Source organism: Corylus avellana, chromosome 1, assembly GCF_965113065.1.
Source record: "Corylus avellana chromosome 1, dhCorAvel1.hap1.2, whole genome shotgun sequence".
NCBI classification, from domain to species: Eukaryota; Viridiplantae; Streptophyta; class Magnoliopsida; order Fagales; family Betulaceae; genus Corylus; species Corylus avellana.
In genome coordinates this window covers 25722128-25735498 of record NC_142490.1, presented here as the reverse complement: position 1 = coordinate 25735498, position 13371 = coordinate 25722128, and the positions used below count along the sequence as shown (strand labels likewise).

The 13371-nt window shown below is 38.1% G+C and overlaps 1 protein-coding gene across 1 annotated transcript; it reads right to left on the bottom strand.

Annotated features, from left to right (window-relative positions):
* Positions 1–6840: 6840 nt before the first annotated feature.
* Positions 6841–8197, bottom strand: LOC148588181 (uncharacterized). The gene is made up of 3 exons (XM_088514570.1): positions 8048–8197; positions 6966–7955; positions 6841–6867 (listed from the first exon to the last, which is right to left on the bottom strand). Exons 1-3 carry the CDS (start codon positions 8180–8182, stop codon positions 6841–6843), a joined length of 1152 nt encoding a protein of 383 aa, XP_088370696.1. The 5' UTR covers positions 8183–8197.
* Positions 8198–13371: the final 5174 nt, after the last annotated feature.

Sequence of the window (13371 nt, the reverse complement as noted above, 5' to 3'; positions counted from 1 at the left end):
CTTTGGGTCTTGGACAATTTCATAAGCAAGTCTTTTCTTTGTTCCACCAGCACCTCCCTCAAGGGTTTCAAGGCCGCCCTAATTAGTCTGGTGTAGCTCATCAGACTCTCATGTTTCTGAGCCCACGCCAAAACTTTGTTCACAAGGCGCTGCTCATTGTCAGTAAGGCTTGGTTCTTTAGCTGCGTTTCCCGCACGAACACATGTTTCCCGAGGCACTCTCGGACCTTTGGCAACTTCAGTGGGATAAAACTCCCATTGACCCATAGCAAAAAAGTATTTACTCTTCCTCCCGTGGTTGCTGGAATATTTGCCGTCCATATGGATGAACTTCCCCTGTCGAGACTGGAAGTTGTACAGGCCTTCACACTTTAGGTTCTTTTGGAGTCGGTATACCCATAAAAACTCTAGTGCAGAGAGAAATTGCCTTGGTCCGAGAGCCATGGGCCAAAGCATAAGGCAGGCATAGAACAACCTCCATGCATTGGGCACAATTTGATTTGGAGCCAAGTTCACATGGCTCAGCAGCTTTCGTACTACCCGTGGGAAGGGCAATCGGAAACCGGCACAAAACATGGTCCCGTACAAATAGACTTCGTGCGCATCAGCACGCACAATGGTACCCATATATTCGTTGTCGAACCGAAGCTTCACCGACTTGAGAATAAAACATTCTTCCCGGATCCTGCCCTCATCAACCTTGGTTAATTCTAGCCGCCAGAAGGCTGGGTAAGTATTGCCACTGAGACTATCTGAGCCTGAACCCTCATCACTAGACATGGTCGTTAAAGGATGGAAAAGGAAAAAGGGAAAGAAGAAGACTCTCAGAAAACGAAGAAAATTCAGAAGAGAAAGCTCCTACCAGAAAATGAAGAAAGTGAAGGAAAAAGAGAAGAAACCACCTTTTATAAAGGTTCGCCTCGGAAACATGCGCATTAAATGCGCCGAGAAAGGCGGGCCCCTGCAGCCGACACGTGGAGGTACTCGAGTATCAATAATAAAAATAACCACTCGCGATAGTACGAATCCTGTAGGATAGGGCTATAGAGAGGATGTCGAACCTCAAGGACTGCAGGGGTTTATTATCAAAATTTGAAAGATTAAAATTAACTTAATTAAAAAGATCTTTGATTTGATTTTCTTTAAAACTAAAGTGCATGAAAATAAAAGAGATATAAAATAAGAGAGAGAGAGAGAGAGAGTGTAGGGTATTGACTTCACCTCTATCCACACAACAATGGCTAATCATAATTAATCCCAGAAATTCATTCTATGCATGTTATAAATAAACAAGAAACTACCTTATTAAAGAATATGCATAATCTATCTTCGGTTGGCACGGATCGTCCACCTAATCACTAAGATGCGGTACAACCCGTCTTTCCTAGGTATAAATTATCAAATTCTTTAACAGGATACATACAATCAATGAATAAGTGTAACCCATCTTCGGTTGGCACGGATTGTCTACCTAAATTACACTAAACTAGGGTGTAGTACAATCCGTCTTCCCTAAGCATGGCCTATCAAATCCTATTGATCATATGTCAATTAAACCCATTGTATAACCATCATCCTCATAATCACAGAAAACAAGAATGATTTGATTTCAATAAAAGTAAAATACTTTCTAAGACAAGAGAATAATTTCACAAATATTGATATTGGAATTTAAGAACAATTGCATTTAATAATTAAGAACATAAATCAATTGTAGCAATCCTCATAGTTATACAATCAACATGCTTAAATTGAAAATCTAGAAAGTAAATACAATCAAACCATTGTGCTTGGATAGGGCTACATCAACACCCTATTACAGAATTAGCCGTTCATCGGGGTGCTAGGATGGCCTCCTGCCATGGATTATCTCCTCTTCAACTTGTCAAGCCTCCAAGAAGATTTTTGTATTTAAAACTAAGCACACCTTCTCTTGAAGGTTAAGGGTCTATTTATAGGGAGCAAGCCAGTCCTAAAAGCCCTAGGAAACCTAGAAATTTCGGAGATTTAAGTTCAAGTCCGATTAGGATAAAGAAAAGGGAAATTGTATATAAAATCCTTAGGTAAACGCGCCTTTATTAAAAACTCCCTGGGTTTTTTTTTTCGAAAATTTAGTCCTTGGGTCACTCGAAACTACTAGAAACTCCATACCGTTAATTTTTGGTAACTGCCGTTATTTGAATGAAACGAACCGTTTCACTTAAGTCCACCTAAGTGGAATTTTTGTATCCTACGTGTTCACATTGGACACGTAGGATATAAAACTCACCGTTTTGGACCATCCAAAACGGTGAGTTTTATATAACTAGATGGCTTCTTTTTTGAAACCCTTCCATACGGACCATACGGATGCTACGAACCACCCGAGACAACCAGCGGCAAGCCAGCGACGCAGCAGACGCCACCGACCCAGACCCCGCCGGCGACAGAACCACCGGAGACAGAACCCACCGGCGACAGAGGCCACCGGCGACAGTACCCACCGTTTTGGACCACCAATTCCGGCGTCACTTTTCCGGCTACGTTTCTGTCGATTCACACTATTTTGAATTGGAAAAATCTGGTTTCGACGAAGGTATTTTCCGAAATTTCTCTGTGGGTTTTGTTGATTGACTGAAATGGAAGCCTTTAATAGTTGTGTTTTGAATTTTCTTGTTGTGTTGGAAGCTTTTGGTCGAAACCCCATCCCCAACCATTTTTTGTCCAACATCTGTCTAATATTCCACTTTTGAGCCAATATTATTGTTGATTGGCAGTGGGTGTGGTCCACCTTGGTTGTGGTCCTGGAAAGAGACTGTTTTTTTCGTGTGCACTGGCAAGTTGGTCAAGGGGGATTGTTTCATCTGTATAATTATTTATTTTATTTTGTTGCTTCTCTACTCAAATGGTGGATTGCCGAGGACATGAAAATAGGAATTCTTTGTGCATAGTTTACGCCAGTTTCATCATTCTACAATTGAGCAGTATTTTTTGAATTTTTTTTTTTTACCTAATAGTTCATGCCATACTTGCCATACTTTTCTATGCATGTCTTTGTTTTTAGGTCCTCCAATATTGTTGCCACCTTTTTTAGTTGATGAGAAGAAAGGTCAATTACTGAAAGAAATGTTAATCATATTAGTATTAACATTTGGAAGAAAAGTATTTTTCAATGGAGAAAAAAGTGGTATTATTGTTGGGATATGATAGATTGTGGTTGGTTGGGTTTTAATGACTTTGTAAATTTTTTTAGGGAAGTTTCATCATTCTACAATTGAGCAGTATTATATACGTGGTTGGATGCTATGGCTAATTTCTTCTTATTGCATGCTTGATTACACTGCATATTTGCATGTTTGTAGGGAGCCCACTATGCTCATATACCATCTCTAGCTACTACACTAACAACTTAGTATTGTTTAGATTACAAATTGAGCAGTACTATTTCTGTAGGGGAATCACATTTTAAACAATGTGATTATCTATCGGTTAGGGTTTAGGGTACATTATTTTTCCCAGTATTGTTTAGATTACAAATTGAAGTGAGAATAATCTTTTGGCAAGCTTGATTTTATTTTTCTTTTATGAGCTTGATTATTCTCTCACATGTCAGTTATATATTGTTAGGTTCATATTATAAGATGAACATGAGGAAGAAAGATTTCGGGATAGGAGACAATGAAAGCGAATTCTACGATGGGAAGATGAAAAAGGTTTGTGAATTTTAATTAGTGAAACCCATTAGGGAATTGTGATTACTTCTAATAATTGTGGGTTTCACCGTAGAATGAGCAGTCAATGTCGTCGGCATCTATAACATCATCGGTGAAAGAGGATATGGAACCTGTGCAGTGTAGGTGCGGACTTACAAGCCCAATTATAACATCCACTACTATAAAAAATCCTGGGAGGCGATTCTATGGGTGTGCTATGTATGACCATAAAAAGGTATTTGAATTTGGATAATTTGGTTTTACGAAATAGTTATTACTTTGTGCTTGTTCGTAATTATCAGATTTTTTTTTGTGTAATTACAGAAAGCTGGCCAATGTCCTTTTTTCCAATGGTATGACAAAGAAACCTGTGCTCGCGGAAGGGAGGTCCTACCTGCGCTGTATAAACAAGTTCATTCCCTGAAATGTGAAGTGTCATTACTTAGGGGCAAACTAAAGATCCAAACATATTTGTTGGTTTTTTTGTTGGTGATTTGTGTACTGTTGATTTGTCTAAGGTTGATGGGGCATTGAGGCATTGGAATGACGCAATTAGATTATTATCAGTGAAATAGACTATCTGTTTTGTTGTTGTCAAGGATATTGTTTACTTACCTATGTTGTCCACGTGGATATATGGTTATGGCTTCTATGTAACAATTATGTAAAAATCCTGCTTGTTCGTAATTATCAGGTTGTTCGTAATTATCAGGTCGGCTGATTACTTTTATGGAACAACTATTTCCATGCATTAGTTTTATTTGTATGCGGCAATTTATGATTATTTGTATGTTGCTCTTAAGTCTGAAATATTGAACCCTACAATATAATTTGCAGGCATAATTAATTTTATCCGTCCACTAATACAATCTGGAATTGGTAATTGTCATGACGAAATTTAAAAATGTAATTCAATAACTAACAGTACACGTTTAATGCTTAATGAACAACATTGAAGCTAACAAGCACATAAAGTCCCAAAATGAATACCCCAATTGTTTTTATATTACAAACATAAAACCAAAAAAACCCGACATATCACTTGATTATAAAATGGGTATGCGGGAAAAAGGCAAAATGAAGAGATCTGATAAGTTTCAGCTTGTGATCATTGCGTGGCACTACTTCCACGGCTTCTTAGTACACGTGTAGCCCTACGTGTACTACCACGATGTGATGATTCCGCTGTTGCTTCTGCCTGTGGTTCATGTTGGGATCCAAAGGATGCGTTAACAAAAATAATAATTATTTGCAGATACCAAAAAAAAAAAAAGAAGAAAAAAGAAGAAAAACCGGAAATCAGTGTGAATATTACAAATTAAGCACAAGTATATGAGTTTTTTAAGTACAAAAAAAACACTGCAGACTAATTTACTAAATTAAATCACCAATTTCAAACATTCAGATATTAGTGGGCAGCTACGGAGTCATCGGGAAATAACAGTTTTGTTAATAAAAAAAAAATAAAAAAATAAGAGTTTAAAAACTTGAATTTTACCTGTGACTGAGTAGCCCTACGTGTACGCACACTTGGCTGTGATGACTCGTGGGCTTCTGCCGCTGCCTGTGATTCATGTTGGGATCCAAAAAATGCGTTAAAAAAAAAGGGGGGGGGCGCGGGGGAATCATCGTGAAATAAGAGTTTTCTTAACCACAAAAAAACTTGGATTTTACCTGTGCCTGAGTAGCCCTACGTGTACGTACACTTTGCTGTGATGACCCGTGGGCTTCTGCCTCTGCCTGTGGTTCATGTTCGGATCCAAAAAAATGTGTTAAAAAAAAAAAAAAAGCTTAAATGCTTATTCACCATATGTAAAACTTGATAAAAAGTCAAGATATCATGATTCTCGCTTATAGATGGACATCAAGTAAATAAGTCAACATCCATTTCCTACAACATAAGCATCAAGTTTAACTCAACAGTAAAGCTGTCTAGAATATACCCATGTAAGTAACTCAAAATACAGCAACCTTAGTAACCCAATGAGCATGTTTAAACCTCAGTAATTTACTATTAACATCTCCTCAAAATAGCTAACAAGTAATTATTTTCCAGCAAGCATTTACAATCAAAACATGATGTCCAGTCTTTTATGAATGTGGACAAAGGGCCCTGCCTTAAATAGGTTCCCCGACATAAATAAAAAAAAAAAAAAAAAAAAAAAAAAAAAAAAAAAGAGAATGTGGACAACTTACGCCCGATAATTTTTCATGTTCTCTCTTTATCCCCCCAAGAATTCCAGCAGCTTTAAACCCCATTAATCATGAGTGTACGTTTATAATCATCTTGGTTCCTTACCCACAATAACAACCCAAAACACCAATAGCGTCCAAAGCCAACATAGAAATTTGGTTGCATTAACAATCACAGATGCAGCAACCTATATGTCTCAACGTATGGAAAATAGCTCTTTGACATAGTATAAACATATTCTAGAAACTCTAAATCCGCCCACCAAAAAGGGTATCATACTATTATCACTATTTACAAAACTCAAAAATATTTTCTAATTCTAATAGCCAAAACAACCCTTTATTTCAAGTAATTTCTATTCCACATGTAGCTTCCATAACTTCATCTATGTACCACAACAAACCAAGATAACCAAGCATTCTTAAGATACATCCTTCAACAACCAATAACAAGAATTATTTTTCATCTTCACAATCCAACTTGTAATAATTTATCCAATCAAGTAACAACACTTCATCACTCACAAAACAATAAGAGATATCATGCCTTAATCAAGGGAAACATCCTCAAACCACCAAACAATTCAATCAAAACACCCATTTTCCATCGAAAACTCCACCAGAAATAACCCCAGAAATCCGTTACTTTAGCTTTTTCAGTTTCAGCCAATGTCCACAAATATCCAGGAAATCAACCCACAAATTTGTGTTCAACTCTCCCCAATCGGTATGGACCAAGAACTAAAACTTCATTTTAGCCAAAAAACAAAAATCGGAAACCAACCCAAAACTAAACCATAATCGGTTAAACACAAATCAGAACATCAAAACAATCTCCATAAATTTCAGCATGAGAACATTCCACTAAATTTGGCCAAAACAACAACTAAATCAGTTCCATTGCCAAACCAAAAACTTACAAAAATCTACACAAAATTTCCAACACCCAATCAGAATCAGAGAGACAATCCAACAAGATCTACCTACAAAATTTAATAATTATTATATTACTTGTACAATAATAATTAAGTTAACAAATTTTGGAATATGAACCTTACGTTGTAAAATGTATTTGTTTTACCTGTGCTTGAGCAGCATCTTTTTTCGGCTTATATTTCTTCGGTTTCCACCTCTTCCGGTCCGGGTTCAAAGGTAAATGACAACCTTTATAATTATGCCCTAAACCCCCACAATTTCCACATTTAACGATATATCCACTACGGGTTAGCTTGTAGGGGTTAGTCGGCTCATCTACATCTTTTCGCCTACTAATCTTTGGTCGACCAGGAGCCCTTCTAATGATAGGTGGCTGGATTTCATCGCATGGATCATCAGCTGGCCATGTCTGCGGACCTTCCATGCCATAAACTCGAGCTGCATATCCTTGCATATACTTGTCCATCTTGTAATAATCATCCAAATAATCCTCTGTTTTTTGTTTATGCATGTAAATTGCAGCACAAGCATGTGAGCAAGGGATCCCACTCACCTGCCATCTTCCACATGTGCATGTACGATGATCTAACCGGACTAAACGCCGTGGCTCGTATATGTGCTCGATCTCAAACTCCAACTCATTCTGCCACCAACTAATACAATTCCTTGCATCGCTTTTTGACCTCTCCAATTTTTTCTGGATCTTTGGACATATTGTGTAGTGCGTCGACCGGATTCCATTCCTTTTCTGCTGGAAGCGTGCCATTATTTGCAGACGAATTTCTTCAAGCATAGTCAGTATAGGCTTAATCCTAGCTTCCTTAATCCACGCGTTAAAGCTCTCAACCAAGTTGTTTAATAACATATCACTTTTGGTTTGGCAGTTGAAAGCATGTCTGGACCATGATGCCTTAGGTACACCACTAAGGTAATCGTGTGCACCTTTCTCCATTGACATTATATTCCGCATGTGATGGTCAAACGCATAAACATTGGAGGCACGTGCAGCCCCCCACAACTCATCCTTCATAGCTTTCCCTGTGTAGCCTTTCGCTTTGAGGTTCGCATGTAGGTGCCGAACACAAAAGCGATGCTCAGCGTGTGGCAACACAGCCTCAACCGCAATTCCAAGCCCCTACACACATAAATTTATGTTAAATTATATGTAATAACATAAAGGAATAAAATAATACAATAAGAACATAAATAGTATTTTACACCAAATACCTTCTGTCTGTCAGACATTATAGTCCAACCAAGTCCGCCATCTGGCCCGCATAAGTCCTCCAATAAAATGGCAATAAACCACTGCCATGAATCTCTTGTCTCTGCCTCGGCCACAACAATTGCAATGGGGAACATATCGTCGTTGCCATCCTTGCCTATGGCACACAACAATTGCCCCCCATAGTCCCCCTTCAGATGACAAGCATCTAAACAAATTATGGGCCGACAACCATGTATGAACCCCTTCTTGCATGCATCAAGACAAATATACATCCTCTGAAAGAATGCTCCATCTCTGTGTACAAAAGCACTACTACCAGGGTTGGTGCTGAGTATTGCCATTGCGTATCGCCGTGTGAGGCGATATTGCTTAGAGTGCCTTCCAAAAAGTTGATGCAATGCCTCCTTCTTCGCTCTATAGCAACGATCAATAGGAACATCGACGTTAAGGTCTCTCTTCACCCTCTGTTTCAATGCATATGGTGTCCACGTGGGGTCATCCTTGAAGTCCCTCTTATAAGTACGAACAAGGTACTCAACATCGCATCTGGAGTTTTCGTATTGATTACCACAAATATGAACCGGGTAGTACGTCTTAATTTGAAAACAAGTCCTGGTAGCATCAGTAGAGGCATGAATCCTCCATGAGCAATGCCCTAATTTACAGACTGCACTCACCCTACTCGTGTCATTGTGCTTGTAGTTGTAATCAAACCCTTTCTGCACAGCATACGTCTTCAGTGCCATCTTGAATGAACCTGAATCTGCAAATTGATCCCCAAGCTCAAACGTCACTGGAATCTTCAAGTCATGCTTCAGATTGAACTGTCTATACCGCTTCCTTTTTTTTCCAACCTCGCCAGCGTCACTTTCTTGCAAACTTGCAAGACCATCACTTTCATCATCAGATTCCTCATCCCCCAAATCGGCTCCTTTCTCACCTATGTTAATGTCAACTTTTTCCCACCATTTGGACGTCCCATTCTTCTCTTTTCTGACATTATCAGCATCATAGAAAAGGTCCTCATCCTCGCCATCAGTTGCTTCGAAGTCAGTCAACAGCTCCTAGATAACTTCATCAATATCCTCTTCCACTTTCTTCTTCTGTGGCCTACCACCACGTCCTTTTTTTTTTGTACCAGTTTCGGGCACGGTGTCTGCACCAACATTCGGATTGTCTTCCTCGTCCTGCAAAACCGGTTGAGCAACCCGTCTCCTTCTTCTTCTGCGTACTGAAAAAATATATACAAAAATTAAAATAAAAAACCAAAAACAAAAGAATCAACTAATAAAAAACCATAAATAATCGTGACAACATAAAGTTAGTTGATGGTGAATATTATTTCTAAAAAAATAAATAAAATAAAATAAAATAAGAATCCAACTCAATTTCAATTTGTATGTACCTCCTCGGCTGGTGGTCGGTTCCCCGCTTGGTTTCTTGGATGGCGTAATAGAACGGGCAGCCTTAGTTTTAACTCGTGGGCTTTTGAAATGTCTTGATTGAGAATTTCCACCTTCTCCACCTTGTCCTTGTACATCTCCATCTTGGCGTGCAGCATTAGGTATGTCCTCCATCCCTAAAAGAAACAATCAAATTTGTTGTTAGTCATTCGGGAAGGGAAGGCTAAGTGCTGTCATGATATATTATTTGAAAAACAATTAAGTTAACAAATAAGAAATAAGTATACTACCTTCAGCCCTAGGTATTTCATCCACCCCGTCACCTTCTCCATCTCCATCATGAAGGGGAGGCCTAGGTATCTCACCCACCCCGCCACCACCTTCTGCATCTACATCATGACGGGGAGCCGTAGGTATCTCACCCACCCCACCACCACCTTCTCCATCTCCATCATGCCGAGAAGTACTAGGTATCTCACCCACCCCGCCACCACCTTCTCCATGTTGTCTTTCAACAGCTTCAAGAAATAAATGCTCCTCTACCATTATAGCACTGTCCACCATATGCTCAACATATAAATGAACATCTTGTGATCTGTACTTAGCCATAATATTTACAAAATCTACAACGTCTGCATCACTATTTAAAGATATCACTTGATTATGTGGACTATCACCGACATTATACCAACATCTAAAGTCGCTCATGTATCCTAAGTCACGAACCAACTCTTTCACTTCCCACATACTAAAATAGTCAACATCATAGCCTTTCACTTCATGGACGTCGCCACCAATGTATTTAAATGGGGTATGGGTCATTGTCCCACCGTGGTGCATGATTATATTGACAGTCATATCTGTAAACATATAAAAAAGTGTAAGAAAAATATAAAAGAGTGTAAGAAAAAATGTTTGTCCATACAAGAAAACACAAAAACAATAATATCTATCTATTGCATGAAATAGATTACGTGCATGTTTTGGACTCAAGATGCCCAACTTAAGCTGATTTTGGATGTTAGGTTGACATAGTTGACAACCATTCATTTGGGAAAAAGGACAAAACATAATAGTAATAAGGGAACTACTAGAAACTCCCTGGGTATTGTTTTTTCTGAAATTTAGTCCTTGGGTCACTCGGAACTACTAGAAAATCCTTACCGTTAATATAGGTAAAAGAAGCAGGTTTAAGTTACATTTGCTACTTAATAACTTTCCATAGGATCAATATTTTGCCAAAGTCACCATTACATTATATTAATATACATGTCCATCATGCTTTCTAAATATTAAGAGAATGTGAGATGAAAATAATAATAATAATAATAATAAAATGAAATGAAAAAAAAAAAAAAAAAAGGAAAAGAAATAAAGGACAAACAAGTCATGGATATAGAAGTTTTTTATTGACTTGGCCCCAGCACACTGAGCCATTATTCATAAAAGGAATCGGGTGGGTACTCTTTTAACTTATTATCTCTTATTGCTTTGTGAATTTTTTTTTTTTTTTTAGAGGCCCAAGGAACAATCTTGTCGGAAGATAATTAACAAACAAAAGGAGAGAATAGCAACTAACCAAAAAAAAAAAATCATTATCATTTTGATCTGAAGTCAAACCAAACAAATCCAGATTTTACAAGACAATCAAATCAATGATAAGCAGCACAAATTTGTGAATGCAGTATGAGATTCTTTAAGGAAATCTGTTTATTTCTTCTTTAGAAATTGCTTTCTTTTTTTCTTTGGCTCCAAACCGATAGAGATGCGATAACATGCAAGGTATGGAGATGTAAGCAAAAAAGTTTGTCGGTGTAAGCTCATGAAAAACAATTTTGATATATAAGTTAGTAGAAAAGAAAAGACGTAAATAATGTACAATAGGAATGTACGGTTGTAGTTATTTCCCTCATAATCGAAACTGCAACCAATTTAAGCGGTTATTCATTTTTAAATAACCGCAACCATAACCGATATGCCGATTAGCGGTTAATTGTAAATGATACAACGTTAACCATAATCTAATCCATAAAGTTCTTTCACTTTTTCCATTGCAATTAGAGTAACCATTCAAAATTACTGAACTTCACCAAATGTTGAGAGAAAAATTGAGTGAGCTAAAGTTTTTTTTCTGTTTTTTAACAGTATATTGAGCAAGTTGAGCTGTACATTAAATGGAAGGAAATTAAGCCCCACATAAAAAAATTGATAGAATCCCTTCTGCCTAACACGACAAAATCCCCCTTGACCAACTTGCCAGTGCACACGAGAAAAACAGTCTCTTTCCAGGACCACAACCAAGGTGGACCACACCCACTGCCAATCAACAATAATATTGGCTCAAAAGTGGAATATGCGACAGATGTTGGACAAAAAATGGTTGGGGATGGGGTTTCGACCAAAAGCTTCCAACACAACAAGAAAATTCAAAACACAACTATTAAAGGCTTCCATTTCAGTCAATCAACAAAACCCACAGAGAAATTTCGGAAAATACCTTCGTCGAAACCAGATTTTTCCGATTCAAAATATTGTGAATCGACGGAAACCTAGCCGGAAAAGTGACGCCGGAATTGATGGTCCAAAACGGTGGGTACTGTCGCCGGTGGCCTCTGTCGCCGGTGGGTTCCGTTTCCGGTGGTTCTGTCGCCGGCGGGGTCTGGGTCGGTGGCGTCTGCTGCGTCGGTGGCTTGCCGCTGGTTCTATCGGGTGGGTTCGTATGGTCCGTATGGTCCGAATGGGTTTCAAAAAATAACCCCTCAAGTTATATAAAACTCACCGTTTTGGATGGTCCAAAACGGTGAGTTTTATATCCTACGTGTCCAATGTGAACACGTAGGATACAAAAATTCCACTTAGGTGGACTTAAGTGAAACGGTTCGTTTCATTCAAATAACGGCAGTTACCAAAAATTAACGGTATGGAGTTTCTAGTAGTTTCGAGTGACCCAAGGACTAAATTTTTGAAAAAAAAAACCCAGGGAGTTTTTAATAAAGGCGCGTTTACCTAAGCATTTTATATACAATTTCCCTAAAGAAAACCTAAGTCCAAATCGGAATAGGATTCGCCCAGAATTGCGTTCCTATCTTGAGAGGCGATTTTGGCATTGCGGCGCTCCGAATTAGAAAAATTATATTTCACAATGATTTGTAGAAATTTGAGTTAGCTTTCCAGTGCCGCTTGAATCACCTCAATCGGATATTTGAGCTAAAAGTTATGGCCAAAATACCGAGACGTATGCAGAATCCAAATTTGAATCCAATCCGATTTTGACTCCAATTTGAGAAATTCCGAATTAATCCCTTCCTTTATTTGATTAAACTTAACCACAACATATAGGTCCTCTATTATGATTGGCTAAGCTTAATCATCTCAAAGTGGGCTTTCAAGCCCAAAATCAATGGAATTAATTGCATATTTATCTATAACCTGAAAACACAAAAACAAAACAAAATCAAACAAATAACAACGCTAAGGAATTAACATATGCAAATTAAGGGGCTTGAATGTGCAACATTCGGCGCTTATCACACCCCCAAACTTACATATTGCTAGTCCCTTAGCAATACAAAATAGAAAATAAACTGAAAAACAAAAAGATAAATCCATCTTTCGTGGTATATACGATTGCATTTAGCGTATGCAACAAGCCTTTTAAACCCCTAGGAATTCCCTAGTGGACGAGTGAAGTCTCGTGAGGGTTTTCCAGGAATGATACCCACAAACATTGTCATCATTATGTCATTCAAAAGGATAAAGTATCACAAAAATAATGGTTCTCATTCATTAGCAAGCTTAAAATTATAAACTCCATCTTCAAAATTTCAAGGAATTCACAAGTCAAATCACTTACCAATGGCAGATTGAGATACAACAAGTTTCAATTAGTGCAAAGTGAACTAACACATAATCATAAGGCT

Coding starts and splice junctions, on each gene's coding strand:
- LOC148588181 (XM_088514570.1), bottom strand. CDS start 8,182: ATGTTCCCCATTGCAATTGTTGTGGCCGAGGCAGAGACAAGAGATTCA. Junction 7,956..8,047: donor TAATGTCTGACAGACAGAAG/GTATTTGGTGTA, acceptor TTATGTGTGTAG/GGGCTTGGAATTGCGGTTGA. Junction 6,868..6,965: donor AAGATGCTGCTCAAGCACAG/GTAAAACAAATA, acceptor TAAATTTTGTAG/GTAGATCTTGTTGGATTGTC.